At 33.8% G+C, this 17,336-nt stretch overlaps 1 protein-coding gene across 2 annotated transcripts in view; it reads right to left on the bottom strand.

Moving 5' to 3' along the window:
- The window catches only part of LOC145666933 (retinol dehydrogenase 12-like), a 325,956-nt gene that overhangs the window by 24,361 nt on the left and 284,259 nt on the right, over positions 1-17,336 (bottom strand). For both annotated transcript variants that reach the window (XM_081734538.1, XM_081734537.1), the window contains exons 2-4: positions 11,001-11,177; positions 8,574-8,666; positions 2,363-2,596 (exon numbers count right to left, since the gene is read on the bottom strand). In XM_081734538.1, the coding sequence (XP_081590664.1) occupies positions 2,363-2,596; positions 8,574-8,666; positions 11,001-11,157 (484 nt within the window). In that variant the 5' untranslated portion in view covers positions 11,158-11,177. The remainder of the gene's footprint in view (positions 1-2,362; positions 2,597-8,573; positions 8,667-11,000; positions 11,178-17,336) is intronic.

The following is a 17,336-nucleotide window of genomic DNA, read 5'->3' on the forward strand; positions in this document are numbered from 1 at the left end:
TATGTTTTTCAACATCAGGTTATTCCATATTCCATATCTACGTCTTAAACACATGTATATAATGCCAAATTTACTATTGAATGTTCCAAAAGGACCTGGAATATCACAAAAACATCCAAACTTTGAAGGCTTCTAAACAGTAATATCGCAAATAAGATGGACGCCCAATATGTAAAGTGCCGTCGATTACTAGGATTATGATATGATGTATTTCCAAAGAACAGGAACAAATTTACAACGAATTGTAATTTAAACTTTTGTCGAAAGGGTTTATTTCGAAAAAGTGCTAAGATAAGTATCACGTCGTCAAAACATACCGCAATTTGATATTTCAAACCGTTCTGGATACATAAAAGAATGAACAATGTATAGCTATACTGCTTAGCTATTTGTGGAAAACTGCAGGAAGTGTGATTGGTTTCGTCACTTCTATGCAAGGGTGGCTCTTAAGGGAAGTCGCATTGGTTAAAATTTAAGCTTTATACTTACGAGCTAAGGAACAAAAGCTTTCCTTATGTATTATTAATTCTTGTACGCAGCTTTCTGAAGCAGTATGAATTTTTCTTGTTTTAGCTTCCTGCAATAAAATTTAAATTTTATCGATGTAACCTCTCTGACGAGTCGCCACTGCTTTTGTAACATTAGAAGAAAAAATGAGGAGAGTGCTTTTTTGCTGTTTTCAGACGACCCGCTCGGGAAAGTAATACTCCCGGAAGTACGTTTTTTCGCGCGCTACTCTAGCCAGCTGTTTTACGCGCTATCCTAGCCAGTTGTTTTAAGTTGGTCACAAAATCTATATCATGGAGTACAAGGGGAACAAAACGAGCCTTATATCATGGTGTACAAGGGGAACAAAACGAACCCTGCGGGGCTTCTAACCCGTTCCTACTACTACTACTACTTATCTGCACAAAAGTAAGTAAATCACATTTTTGAGTATTATTTTCATATTACTTTAATTTAAAAAGTGTTATAAAATGTAAAAAAAAAGTTAAAAAAAACTTTCCTCGGGCCGGGTTTAAACTCACGCCAAAAGGAATTGTCGTTACTAGCATATAGCGCTAGCACACTCGGCCACGAGAACCGACAATAACACTTGTTTGAATTCTGCTATTTGAATGCAACGCGGCAAGACATAGATAACGCCAACCAATCAGAACTGTGCTTTTCGTTCCTACTTCCGGGAGCATTACTCTCCTGAGCTAGTCCTATTTTCAGGAGTAGTCATTAGACTGAATGGAGTTTCTGAAATTAGTTCAGAGCGTAAACTTGTTACGTCGGGTTGCAACAGAATGTTCAACAATCAACGTTAAGAAATGGAACATCCTCTTAGTCTAGAACTGGATATTAACATACTTTTGTTGTTTGTTCGTTTGGTTATCTTGCACCACCAGCTATTATTATTATTATTATTATTATTATTATTATTATTATTATTATTATTATTATTATTATTATTATTATTATTATTATTATTATTATTATTATTATTAGACTTCTAAAGCAGTCTTATAATGGAATAGCTGTCCGTTAAATCAAGCAAAACCGGTCCTATCAGAGCAAAATCGATTAAGATATATCGAAAAGTGATTCTCTGCAATCGATTCAGCGCCCGAAGAATAGATTTCTTCTCCTCTGTAACCCTATATTGAAACCAGAAGTGGTAGAAATAAACCGTCAGACGCGGATCCAAAGGGGGATATATGGGTTATAGCTCCCTCCTTGACGCTCAGGTATACACTGGATAAAATGGGCTTCAATCCTGCTTTACATTGGATAAAAGCAGCAAACTATGGTTTAGCCCCTCCCTTGATCATATCCTGGAACCGCCACTGTCAACCGTTTCCGGTTTCAATGTTGATCACCTTAGAACCAAAACAGTAGTAGATAAAGAAAAGCCGTTTTTTTCGAATCGATTGAGTGTCTTAAGTACAAGTAGTAGTAGTGTTACATTTTGAAAGAATATCTTGATAAAGCATGGAACAAGCGAACATTTCACGAGGCCCGACATTAGCTCGGGGTTAGTTTTCAACGTGCTAAACATGATTAGCTATGTCTATATCATTTACACGTCTTCACGTGAGAGTAAAATTGCCGCTCATATTTCAAAGTCTGAACTTTCTAGGACATGGAATACCATTTAAAACTAAACTGAGTAATACAATATTCACCTTGGAAAGGGAGGAATGCTAAGTAAAATCTTCCAAGACAATACCATAAGGAACAAACAGGTTTAGAAAAAGGGTCCAAAATATATGAAATATGGTGACGAACACATTTTTTTTTTCAATCGGCAATTGTGATTTAACTACTGAAGCAAGTCAACCTAAAACTATTTAAATCTTAAGTATAAGTGATTCACCTGAAAGTAAATGCGTAAGTAGAAACGGTCCCATATAATTTGTAGCCATCACGCAGGCCAATCCTTCTTTGGTATAGGAATTGTTCAAAGCAGTTCCAGCGTTGTTGATTAGAACATCCAGTCTATCTTCTTCCTTCAGAAATTCTTTCACAAAATGACGGATACTTTCGATGGAGCTCACGTCCAGATATTTTACTATCACCTTTTCATTTCCAGTTAATTTGATTATCTCAGCTGCAATAAAAACATAATTTTGCAATTAATTAAAACAATGTGAAGATTAATATGAAACTTCTAACTTTAGACATCAGTCTGTGTTCCTTTTTTTACGACAACGATTTATACTCCCGTAAACATGAAGGAAAATGTAAACTGAAATATAAATGATGATATGTAAACATTAAATAATACATGTGAACACACTTAAATTTGACACTCAAATTGAGGTCTCATTCTTAATTTCAAACACACATACTCTGGCGTACTCAAGAGAGAGCTGGAGTTTAACCTTTGAATAAGGAGTTACGGAAAATTAAACATTTATTATGTTAAGATGTATATACAAAAACCTCGCTTGTTCTAAAAGGAAATGAATTTGAGTGTTTGACGAAATTCTGTATATTTCCATTGTACGTATGAATTAACGAATCTTAAAGTACTGTGTTTTCCGCAGCACATAGACGACTTTTAGGGGTTTTCAAAAATTCATAGAAAACATATTCTTCTTCAAAAAATTTGTTTTACTTTAAAGACATTTATGAAAACTAAAAAGATTTGCAACTTTTGGTACTTACAATAATTGATCTAATATTTGGAACTCTCATTCAATAACACTTTTTGACAAAGGAAAAAAAACACGATATTGTATTAGAAATTATTGTACAGGTATTTGACAGTAAATAATACATAAACAGTTGATGCTTTAAAATTAAATATATATATATATATTTCACTGTATTAGAAAGTTATCAAAACCATCGAAATCTGATTGATTAATATTAAAGTTGTTTACATTGCATTTTCAATAGCACAAATGTGAACACACACGTGTTCAAGTGAACTTCTCCTGTGAAGGAGTGTATTTGTGTTATGTAGCGGCTGAAATTTGAACACATTAGCGTGAACAAATGTGCAAATGAGGCAGGCTGCGAATATAGCCCGTAGTTCATGTGCTTGCAAAATGTAAAAGAAAGGGCGGATTAAGTCCATCGTTCAAGTGATTTGGTTTTCCTGACCAAAATGTTTAGTTACAAGGTCACGTGTATCTACTTGGTTTCTGGGTAAACATGGCGAGTATGAGAGTGTAGATCACGGTTTGAGAGTAAGAGTGAAAGTGTTTCTATCAGGAAAAAGAGACCACGTTTAACTAACAATCACAAGTTTGCACGCTTAGAATTCAAAGGACATGTGAAACAGACTTTTGTTTGCACTATCCAACTTTTAACACCAAAGTCCCAATGATGTGAAGTGACAAGTAATTGTCATTGGGAAGCAACACAATGGATCTCTACACTTATCTCAGCTAGTAGACGTGTTTCGAGGTAAGCTTACTTTTTCGTATATATTACAGGTACTTTACTGTTAGTTAATGTGTTTTAGTTATTTATTCGCTGTAAATTTGCCGTAACAAATGCACCGTGGGTAAATTTGACAATACATGCTCCAGTTGCGCATCGATATGTATGACCGCTTTAAAAGGGTGTAGTAGAGTAGGGTAGGGTACAGTAGAGTAAGATAAGGACAGGAACGGGTTAGCTTAAGGTTAGGGAAGTTTGACTCATTTTCATAGAACTAATAGATTGTAATTTCTATTTTTATTTTCAGTTTAGTACCCATTCCAACAGTATTTGGCAATTGCTAACAAATGTTTTAGTCGGATTCACTAAATGCAAGTTTAGTATTTACAACCAAATTATTTCGTTCCAAGAACCAAATTTTGGTATTCCCAACAAAATTCTACTTATTTGGTCAAAATTACCACATGCATATTTGGTACTGGTAACCAAATATTAGGTTCATGCAACTGAACAAATTGTAACCAAATCATTTCATGTTGGTGACCAAACGTTTGGTTGGCGCTATATTGACCAAACGATTTGGTCACCAGCACATATTTTTTGGTCAATCTACCAAATCTTTTCTTCAGTGGATCTAATGGGTGATTCACATGTTGATGAACTAGTAAAGAAGGTTTCTTAAAAAATGGTTGCTTTGGTGGATTCTGCTGTAGACAATTTATTTTATCCAAGAAAAGAAATAGTGGGTTAGAATTTCCAAATATTCACAATATTATATTGCTTGTTCAAGTGAAATTTATTTACACATTGTGGTCATTGGAAAATTTTGAAAGAACTGGTGATCATTTTTAAGCTAAATAAAATAGAAGACAAGATAGTAAATATATTAAACATTGAAATACCTTATAATTTATTGGTGTTTAATCAAATGAAATCTAAGTAAAGGTATAAGTGTTTTGATATATGGAAGGATAAAATAATTCAAGCCAGAGGTATTCAGTACTTTTACAATAACTCCATTTCTAATTGTTTTCTTATCGATGACAATGTTGTCCCATATAACAAGATTGTTGACGCTTTAAACATGCGTACGAATACTTATTTTTCTGTGGTGTGAGTATAACCGCTACCAGGTTAGAGAAGTATTTTCTATGGACGCTCCGTATATTTCGTAAAAACGGTGATTATTTTTTTCGATTTATACTTTATTCTGCGACGCAAATAAGTTCTTTCTTCAGTGGGAATTGCTTCCTTCCCATGCAACTGGACAAAGAAGTCTCCCATTGTTTTTTCATATATATATTTAAAACATTGTTTTTGGTGAGAACATTTCAGTGAGTGACGAATCTTCTCAGGGTTTCTCCCTGATTTATTATATGCACAGTATATATTCTGCAGTTATTTGGAACTGAATTAAATGTTTTCTTTAATCATTTATGGAAATACTAGCTGACCAGGTGTTCGAGTGACCAGAGTGACGCTAGTCACATTGGTTTTGCAGTTCCTTATCTGTACTTTCTCACGCCCGAGTTATCGCAATGTCTCGTGCATCGTGGCTAGTGGACTAAAATTAACATAAATCCTTTTCCGTACTCTGTTTGTATCTGCATACAGGTGAGTTAACTGAGTGGTTTTTGGAATGAACTGCCAACACTCTTCAATCAACCATTGCAGCTTGCATCTTAAACTTTTGAGCTCAGGAAGTTTGACTCCGGAATTGTGTGCAGCCACCACGCACGTCGCGTCGGGAATCAAGAATGACTTTGTGTTGAGAAGCATAAGCTATTTGCCGGTGAAGGACGTTTTCTTACGGTTAGCCCCAATCAATAAGTTCCAGGTTCATAAACCTTGTGCGCCAAAAAGTTTTAAACGCGCCCTCCAACATCAGCATTCCACTTCGGAAATTATTTCGCTGAAGACTCACGTCGACTCTTCAGGACTGTTTGGAGTAGCAACCAGATTACTACGTGGGATTACCCTGGCAACCCTTTCCCCAGAACTAATCCCCCAAGTGCGTCAATGGTGTGAGGAAAGCATTTATAGTAAAATCTCAGTCATAATCTCCTATATATAAATCAGTGATAAAAAGGGCTACAATATAGTGAAATGTAAAGTGCGATTTTGATAGTGGAAATTATAATATATATTCTGTGTTAAGTGTTGTGATCATTTCTCTTCGTTATTTTTTCCTTTATAGTATTCTAATAAATAAGTATAGTGTTATTTAATCCAGCGTGTTTTCGTTGTGTGTGTAAATGGTATTTGTGTGCATTATGGTCTGAATGACCGTCTGATCGTCCGTGAGGTTTTCGAGACGAGACACCCGAACCTCTCGACGTCTAATGCTCATCTCATCATTGAGACCGACAAGCGATTTGGGAACAATTTGTAACCCCTTCTTGGAGAGGTCCTTCATCGTCCTATCCAGGTAAGTTCAGGTCTCAGGAGAATACTTATTGGCAGGACCACGGAGGAAAGAACCATGAACAGAAACAATGAATTGGTTACAAATAAATGGCAGCCCGAACAGTAGCCCGTTACCTGGTTGGTTACATGAGAGTAGTTCTTGCTAGAGCCCAGCTGAACTTAAATGTTGAATGTAGATTTTGTAAAAAGCCATGCGAAACTATTGCCCACGTAGTGGATAATTGTATTCAACATGTTAATCGCAGAATTTTTAGATATAATCAAGTTGTTAAGATCTTGAAGAAACATTGTCAAATTAAGGGGTTTAAGAGTGGAAAAGAAATGAAATTTGACAGAGTGAATGGCAAACTAGATTTAAAAACGACAATGTGGAAGAAATTGCTTTAGAAAAACAATAAGTATGTGGTTTTAAAGGATAAATTTAACAATAATAAAAAATGGGAAATATTACCACTTACACAGCCACACATAAAAAAAATAAAAGTTCTGTGCATTGGACTTCACGGTATGAGTTCGACGTATTTTGTTACACAGAATTCAAACTTCGAAACCCCAGAACAATCCATTGTGTCATTTTGTTATGGGCGATAAGCTTTAGCGATATTTGTTAGGAAATATACACGTAAAACAGCCATATAAAAAAAAGTTATATGCGGCGGACCCCAGGGTATGAATTCAACGTATTTTATTACGCCGAATCCAAATTTCTTAACCCCAGGACGATTGACAGTGTCAAATTCGTTTTATGGCAGAAAAACTTTAGCGTTTTTGGTTAAGAAGGATACACGTAAGCCAGTCGTACAAAAAAATAAATAAATAAAAAAGTTCCATACAGCGACCCTAGGGTATGGATTCAATATATTTTGTTACGCCGAATCTAAATTTCGAAACCCCAAGACGGTTGACCGTGTCAATCATCGCGTTTTTTTCTTTTTTTTTTAGTTTGTAAATTTGTATGGTCCAAATCGCATTGCAAGTCAGTAGGTCATCATTAGCTACAAAACTACAGTCTTAGTTGTTAATAAATTCTTTTAGTATAGTTATATAATATTCAATATTCATCGTAATGTAATCATCACAACAGGTTCTCACTAATAAGTTATGCTTTCTAGTTATCTTTATTATCGGCAAGTTTTGATGTACGAGTGCGTTAGACTTACAACAGTAAAAAGGTAATCGAACTAGAAGGTGCTTCCTAATACTAAAATTTAATGAATGTAAAAATTCCTGACTCTCTACCAAACCATTAACTATTTTACACAAGAACATATGATCATGTAATTCCTTTCTATCACACAAACTATTATAATGAAATTCCGTTAAAAGGGTTTTATAAAATACTCTCTCTTGATATAATGATCGTTTATACTTTTTATAAAAGAGATATTTCAAAAAAATTATTTTGTACTGTTCAATCCTTTTTGTGTAATATTGATACCAGGGATCCCATACTATACATCTATATAATAATTTACTTCTTACAAAGCTATTGTATAGATAGATACATACTGCATTTATATTTTGAAATCAACTGTATTTCCATTTACAAGTCCCAACGTTTTGGATGCATCATTAATAACAGATTCAATATGATTTTCATATTTAAGACGTCAACTTATTTATCATTCACCTATAACAGAGCAATTACTCCTTTTACAATAGGTATTGCAATAATTGAAATAGATATCAAGACTTATTAAAAATGAAAAGAATAAGAGAAACAACTGCAATACAATCTATCAGTAAAGAGAAATGCAGTCAAACTTATATGTCCACAACACACACTCACACTCACATGTACTTACATGTACGTATATATACACATACTTGAGTAGAAATACATTCACTCATATACATTTATCACCTATCGTATATGCACACCTAAATCTTATTGTGACATCTAAATCTCTTTCCTCCTTCAAAATAATTTGTTTACGTAAATTAGTCGATAAGTCACTTTAAATAGTTAAGTCAACAAAACTTAAACTTTTACATTATTTAGCCTAGCTTTATTATTTTCTGGCGAATTTTTAGTATGTTAGTTTACACATAAGACTATCAAAAAGTTACTCCTTGTAACTATAGCGTAAGGGCACTAAACAGATAATAAACGAAGGCCATTTGAGGGGGTGAGGCTCTATTTACCCTTTCCATGACTATACTACTGGGTAAATAAAGCTTGTGGCCACCAAATTAGCCCTAGCGCAATGTGTAATAATGTATTTTTATAATTTGTAATTGTAAAGAACGAATGTTAATATAGAAACCTTTCGATTCCTCTGCTTCATCCATATAGAGACATCCTAGGATCACTTTGGCTCCTCTTTCTGCTAAGTCGATGGCTACCTGTTTACCAAGACCTGCAGAACAAACGAAACAAAATTGCTGCATATATTGTTCTATGTTAAAAAAAAAAAAAAAAAGGAATACCTGTCGGAACTTAAAAATTCTAGATGTAATTCTCTGCCTACACACACACACCACGAACATTTTTGAAGTCCAATTAGTATGGCGAAAGAAGTATTTAAGAGAAAGAAAACTCAATTGTGTGGGTCCTTTAATAAAAATAAGGTCATAAAATAATGAATCTTTTGAGCGTTTTTCAACAAAAACTCAATAAAGCAAAATATTTCAGATTAAAAATTTTCAAACTAAAAGATTTAAATTGCTATTTCAATACAAAGTTTAACAACAATACTGCCGTCCTAAGCGAAAAGACCTTAACTCCGCATTTTTCGAAAATCGAGATATTGGTATGGGAATGTTCGTAGTACAATCCTGCATCTATCTAAAGTGAAATTGACGTGGTTTGACCAATAGGTAGGGGGGTAATGACGTCATGAGTGTTTACTTTATGTTCAAAACTATAACTAAAACTAAGCAAAAAGACATTAAGCGGCAATTCATAAGCAAAAATATTTAACTGTATTACCACATAAATTCTAGGGGAAAATATATTTAATAAAGTTCTACTGAAATACAACAAATTTGAACGTACAGCCTAAGCCAAAACGCGTTTTGCTTATTTTCTCGAAAGTATGTGAAATGGAGATAAGGCCTTTTCGCTTAGCAGGGCAGAATAGTGAGTACAGAAAATCTTAACTTAATATTTTCAAATGGAAAACAAATTTATTGATTGCAAGAATTTTATGACAAAAAAATTATCAAACTAAAAAATTTTAATCTAGGAAAACTTCAGACTAAAAACGAAACAAATATATATATATATATATATATATATATATATATATATATATATATATATATATATATATATATATATAAAATCTCAAAATTTTCATTAAGTGAATTCTCAAGCTAAACTCAAATTAAAATTTTAAAACAAAAGTTTTCCAATTAAAAAAATCACTGAAAGCAAACAATTTCAAATTAAAAGAATCAGTGAGCGCGAAACTTTCAAACTAAAAAAATTCAAAAACGTCACAAAATGAAAATTCGTCGAGTCGTATATATACATTTGTAAATATAAGTGGTTTTTGTTGAACCTTTTCTCATAATTTACTCCTGATTTGAAACTGTATTGTAGATTATGGTAGATTGAATGCTAGATCGCATTAAAATAGGGCTGTGTATCATTTAAATGAGGGAACATTTGATATATGGTACAATTTCTCAGTATTAAAGTAGCAAGTTTGGTAGATATGAATTTAGGAAGTACTTTTACTAAATTTTAAAATCTTAGATTAAGTTTTATGTGGTCCATAGAAGTATTTGAGCATTAAGTGTCATCGTTTCAAGCTTCCCCAAATTTTTGGAACCAAATTTGAAAGATATAATTTAGAAGATATTTTTCTCAAGTTGAAATTATCTTAGTGAATATCTATCAGGTTTGGGTCCTGGACTTAGGTACCTCGTCTCAAAATTTGGAACCATTTTAGTGATTTTAATATTCAATAATCAGTATTAGTAATTAGTATCCATTAACATATTTTGCATTATTGTTTTTTTTTTTAGGAAAATGTTTTGACGTCACATCCGCATATTTCTTGTCTTCAAACCAAATCTTACGGAAGTATTATAAAGTTAAATTGGTTATCTAAAAGTTTGAAACATGAAACAAAACGTCGACACATTTTTGTAATGTTTTATGTATTCTGACGTCACATTCACTTATCTTACATCTTCCAAGTAAAGTTTATAAATTTAGTACTGGAATGATGTGGCTAATATTCTATGGCCATTGGAGGAAACACATCGTTTGTGAAATTTTATTGGTTAATTCTTGTTCACACTTTGAACCTTAGGATTTGTAGTCACGAGTCTTAGCCTAAGATCATTGGCGAAAGTCGAATAATGTAAAATCTGATTGGTTGATCTTTGTTCATTCTTTGAACCTTAGAACAGCCAATCATAGCCGAGGTCGATTAATTGTCTCTATAACTACTTTTATAAGGAGAAAATACTTTATAATTATTTTCAAATAAATTAATTTTATTAATTTTGCAGTAAAAAGAAATGCTAGAGCGAAATCCAGCCAAAAATATTGTGTTGTCAACGAATTTACGTATTTATACATAATTTCAAAGCTTTAGTTAATATGAAAGTCCGTGAAATTTAACTTAAAAAATTTGACTCAAATAAAGAGGAAAATAAGCTTGTGGGTGTATTATATAATACAAGGAAACAAGACTGAAAATCTTGCGAAACGCAAATGGAATTTTATTGCTACTTACCTGTGGCTCCACCCGTGATGAGAACGGTCTTTCCTGTCATTTTCGTATCACTGATGTAAATTACTTTCTTAAAAGAATGCTTGATTTCTTTATACACCAGAGCAAAAGATTTTAAGTAAGCTACAATTCCTAGTATTATCTGTTTCAGCAAGTTCATTTTAGGCGAAATGTAAAATTCTGCAACAAAAAAATCTTTAGTTAAGAGAAATATAAACGAGAAATAAATATTCAATTTCAAACCAAGATTTAAAAGAAAACAAAAAAACCTTCATTGTTAATTCTCCAACAGGTAATACAGTAGATTATTGAGAAGATGCTGTCATGTTAAACGCATAGAACTAATCAGTTACTATATCGGAGGAGGGAAGACATGGCAGTAGTAAAACTGAATCAGCAAAAAATTTTGGTCACCCTGCCTCAGGTACCAAAATCTCTGGCCCAGAGTCAAAACCCTAGAAGTGTATAGGACCAGGAGCGGACTGGCAACCATAGGGCCCACCCTGCTAAACTGAAATGAGGGCCCACTGTATAAAAATGTAAAAAATGTACTTGGCATTCTTCATATGTATTACATATAAAAGTCCATCTTCGAACCCATAAATAGTATCCCATATATTCATACAAAAGCAAAACATTAATTACAAAAAAATCTGAAGTAGGAACATTTTAATAGTAACTCATACAGTGTGTAATTGGCATTATCATTTTTTATTGTAAACACAAACAATACCGGAATTGGTGCTTTCAGTTATTTATATAGTGCTATTGTTTTTTATGTAATGAATTTAAACCATTTATTTAAACAAATGAGTGTCATGTTTTAGAAAACCCAAAATATATACATGTGCAATAAATAAAAACTAATCTCAAGTCAACTTTAAAACACTAAATAATTAACGCACTGACAGAAATAATGTAAGTTTCTTTCCTCATAAATCAGTTCTAATATCAAATTGGTTGAAATTTTCTACTGAATTGCATACTGTAACCTAATATAATATAATATTAATATGAATGCCAGAAATGTATCCTAATATTAATATCTTCATTATGCCCCAGTTACACTCACAATTTCAAATATCTACCTAATTCTTTGGAGCTAGATACAAGATCGTCAATCATTTTGTCGTAATCAAACGTATATGATCTTTCTATGTAAGTCTTCCAACAAATCTTGTCCGAGCGATGAACGCAACCGATTTTTGATCACTTTCATAATCGAGAAAATTTATGTTCAGGAATGCGATGATTAATCGTAGCACAGCCCCATTTACACATGTCGGAAAAAGTTTTTCAATGGAAGAAGGGCATGTAGCCTATTCAGGGCCGGCGGAGAATGAACAACAGATTTTTTAAAATTATAAACTAGTTAATTTTGACATGATTTTACCCATGTCTGCTGGAAATCCCAAAATAAAGACTGGTGTTTCAGAAAATGCCATCAGATTTTTAAAAAAGCAGTAGAGGAGATATAGACATTTGGGAAACGTTAATTTTGAGGCAATTTTTATTGCGTTTTCATGTAAAATAACATATCTGAAACTTTTTAAAGCAACCAAAGCAAACGTTCAACTCGACCCGAGAAGGATTTAGGCGAAACGGCGCATAAGAAAGTTGACCCGAGCCGACCCGTGGCTAGAGCAGCCCTGACCCTAGCGTAGGTGACCTGATCCGACCCGTGTCTCAAGCAGGCTTGACCCGACCCCTGACCCATGAAAGCCTGATCTGACCCGTTTGAAAGCACTACGCGGCAGCAAACAGTTCAGTTAATTTCGTGTTCGCCTGTCAAAGTTTTGTAATTTCAAGTAAAAATAGCCATAAAAGATAAGCTACAATTGACTGAAATCATCCAAAGACATGGTGTATACATTATAATTTATAAACACCTTAGACAGAAAAACAAAAAAAAATACCTGGCAACTGACCTGCAGTACTCGAATGAGTCACATCACGTTCATTTGTTTCTTGGGGCTTCACAGATTCAAATAGCCTACGTTGTTTTGGGTCAGATGCAGCTTTTTGTAAATCTCATCTTCGTTTGTGTTCTCGCTTTTTAGCATCACTTTTATATTTTTTTTTCTTTATAGTAATCTTACAATCACTCCTACCATCCATACTGACACAACTACATTTTTCTTCCACGACAAACGACACGTAACTGGTGTTCCAATGATTGAATTGCTGCTATCGGATTTGCTCTTCGATGTAATATACAAATAAAACACGAGCCGAGGGCAGCAACTTCATAGTAATTGTTTGAGGTTTGTATAAAACAATCGTTGATAGTGGCGACTTATTTCTTTTCGCTTTACCGCACTGAAAAAAAAAAAAAAAAAAAAAACAACGAAGCCTGATCCGATTTCTTTCTTCAAAGCTTGGTCTGAGGACAACACAGTTCAAAAGAGTTCCGGCTCCACCTCCACTTTCCACAATAACAATATCTACGAAACTATAGTTTCTTTAAAACATCGCCATTCGCCGGCTTGTAAAAGGACCGGAGTAGGCAATGGTATCCAAATCCAATAACAGCCTGAAATCTACTGTGTTTCTTATATTAAAAAAAGTAGTAGTTAACGTGCTCGTTTTTAACAGCTGCTGTATCACAAACCGCACAATGTTTTAGGGCCTGATTGTCTCTCAGACGGAACCTTTTCAAGTCGATAAACGTGAAGAAGAATAAGGTCTGTTCATGACAGTTTAACTTTACGTCTTTTTTTTTTTTTTTTTTTTTGAATGCAAAACACAAGTTTGAGGGAGTTACGCTGCCATATTTTTGATACTGGTAGGTTTAATTGAGCACATCTTTTTAAAATTGGTGGAGGGAGCCCACCTGTTTGGGGGGCCCACCCTGCATTTGCAGGGTAGCAGGGTGGGCCAGTTCGCCCCTGTATCGGACCACATCTCAAAATTTTTAGCAGAGTGTCTAAGCCGACCTAAATTTTGAGAGGAATGAATAGGATCATCCCCTCAGATTTTAGAAATTGCCAAATTTAAAAGTTTGACATAGTAGTATAGGACCAGAGTATGTACCTCTGTAAGATTGGTTGATTCATCTTGTTCCTTTTCATTGGTAAAAATTTGCTAAGAATGAAATTTTGGAAGATTTTGACCTAATTTTTCCTCATTTACGGTTGAGTATAACGATTCGTTTGCTTTTATAGAGCATGGATATATTAATGCTCTCTTCTCACAATTTGGGAGGAACGTGTTGGCCAATCCCTTAAATTTTGGAATTGCCAAAAACCTAAATTTGGGAAATGTTTTCCAGGACTCTAATATATAATTTTGTAAATTTGGATGGTCTCGCTTATCCGTCCCTAAGGGTAAAATTGCCAAAATACTCATATCGACATATGTGCCTATTTTGTGGTCGGTTATTTACCTAATTTATAACCTACATTATGTTGTTATATGGTTGAGTAGAAGAGTATTTTCTCTTTCACAAGAAATGAGCACATTAATCCAAGTCTTTTAAACTTTGTAAGTGAGTGCGTTATCTCACCACTGAAGAGCCTGATATACTAAAATTAATACAAAATTTATTATTTTTCTTTTGCTTATTTTTCATAAGTGAAAGGAGATAATGGAATGCAACTTACCACAATCATAGATAATGTTATTCTACCACAGAAAATATGAACCTGAAGAACTTTCAGTGTTGCCATTCATAGAAATTACAGTGTTCTCAGGATAACATCTTGTGAGAATAACATTTCCCCCCAAATCTAAGTTGAGGCAACGACTAGAGGAATAAACTCAACGGCATTTGATAAGATATCATGTTGTTTTGGTATTCTGTAAACTACTTTTTTAAAATAAAGTATTAGTTAACTTTAATAACTTCTTGTTAAAACTATTTTGTTTATTACAAACTAAATACAACTATTAGATATTTAAAAAGTAGTTCAGATGATACCAAGACAATATGGTACGTAATAAAATGCAGTTTAGTTCATTCCTCTAGTCTCTTCCTTTACATAGATTTGGGAGGAAATATTATTCTGGCAACATTGTAATTTCTATGGATGGCAACACTGAAAATTTTTCAGGTTCATATTTTCTGTTGTAGAATAACATTAACTATGATTGTGGTAAGTTGCATTTCATTATCTCCTTTCACTTATGAAAAACAAGCAAAAAAAATGGTAAATTTTGTATTATTTTTAGTAAGTCAGACTGTTAAACTGTACTTCTTTTTGTACAAATGTTGAAAGTTATCGGAGGTGGCAACAGTCGAAGTAATATCTATCTATTTCTAAAATGGCGGGATTAAAGATGGGCGAGGGGGAAAAGCCCAATGGGAGGGAAATATACTTTGGGTTTAAACTTGTATTCTTTTTCCCAAATCGTATATTCACACTCAAAAATTTTTTTTTTTATTAATAAAGGAAAAAAATGTTATTTTTAGTTGATGTTTATTGGTTTTACCTTTCAGAATCTTTACCAGTGTAACCTACGTCAATTTTAGTCACTTAATTTCATTGAATCTCAATCTAATCAAAAATTAGTGACATTTATGGTCGAAGGTGTGTGGTGAGTCCTCATAATCATCATTTACGCATTTGGTCATTAAGCAACTTTATGTTACAACAGACTTCATCAATCAATACGCAATTACAAGCGTTACAATATTAGCACACTTGGTATTCTCCTATTTCACACAAAAATCATTTGGCTTAGGTTAAGTTCTTTTGTGTGATACTTACTGTTAGTTTGACTCGGACACGTTGCACGTTCATAGACTTTCTTTCTTTTCTTTTCTTTCTTTCTTTCTTTCTTTCTTTTTTTTTTTGTTTCTTGTATCGTATTTCTGATTATATTCAGAAGCGTCGTAAGTGATAAATTCTAAGAAATATATTTTTAATTTTCAAAAAATGGTAGAATTAATGAGAAGTGTATTTTTATATTCGAAAAAAAAACCTGTAACTCTTTCCATGTCAAGAGAGATGCATTTATAAATAAACAAGAATTTTAGGAACAAAAAAAAAATCAAAAGATTGCGGTCTTGGCCAATAATCAGTTTGTAGATCAGGGGCCACAAAATTTTCCAGCCGCACCTAAATCGAGTTTTCGTATTTTTGCACATCACACTGAGTTAACTGATAGTTTAAGTTTGACTACACTGTATGTACGGTACATACGACAACGTGAATGATGCTATTGACAATCTCATACACAAGGTTCGTCACACTCAAATTTTTATAATTTTCGGAGATAATCGAGCAACCATTTTCACCATCTTCGGACCACTTCAGATGAATTGAGCCGTTTCACTATGGGAGTACGATTTCTGGGATCGATCTTTGTTCTCTTGTTTCTTCCGATAGTTTTTCTCCCGTTTGGAATAAACAAGTTGTACTGAGCTTTCGTCGATGAAAATAACTTTGTTTCACATGTCAAAGGGCTTATTTACGCCCTTAAGAACGAATTCAAGGCTCTTTTTAGCTTTTTATCATTACTATTAATCTTTCAAGTTTTCTTTCTTGAGATACGGCAATTATAACATGATGTTTTGAACGTATTTCTCATTGTAGCCAATGATACCTTTACTGGTCGTTTCTGCAGCTCATTTGCAATCTCAGGGGCACTTATCTTTGGATTGATTTTGATAGTATGCATTATTATGTTCTTGTATGTATTTGGTAGTTCTTCTGGGCGGCCACTGCACCATTGAGGGAAGTCGGTTCATGATTTTAAACATTTTAGACACTTATTTAGTCTAATTGTGAACCCTGATAATAATTTTCCTTTCATCCCCCGTTGTTTTTTTCCTATGCGCTTCATCTTTCTTTTTCCTAATTGTTTTGGTAAATGAAGACAGAGAAATAGGTTGATACTTCTGTGAGCAATATTCCCAAGCATCAATGGAAGAGTAATCATACTAACAGTGCTTGACAAGTATCTTTACTACGGACAAAACTGCGGTGTACGAATACTTAACTTATATCGGTGGGAGTAAGACGTAAAACCAGCAAACTACACAGAATAGGTGGCGCAACTCGTGAACTAATGCAGAAAGATAGCAGGGGCGGATGCAGAGGGGGAAAATCGGGGCGATCGCCCCCCCCCCAGAAGAGGAAACTTTCTTATTTTATATACATAAATAAAACCCATCCCAAAGTTTGGATCCCTTAAAAGTAGCAGTATGACAACCCTCCGCCCCCAGAAATCGGTCCTGGATCCGCCCCTGAATGATAGTGTGAATATCGATAGGGTTCATATACAGTATATGACATACAGTATGTCAGTTCAACTTAACTTACTCGTTAAGTAATCGTAAACAGGCGTTCATTCTTAAAAAATAGTAACTGTACGCATACTTTTTCGAGTCACTGT

Source organism: Thermobia domestica, chromosome 12 (assembly GCF_964235325.1).
Source record: "Thermobia domestica chromosome 12, izTheDome1.hap1.1, whole genome shotgun sequence".
Taxonomy (NCBI): domain Eukaryota; kingdom Metazoa; phylum Arthropoda; class Insecta; order Zygentoma; family Lepismatidae; genus Thermobia; species Thermobia domestica.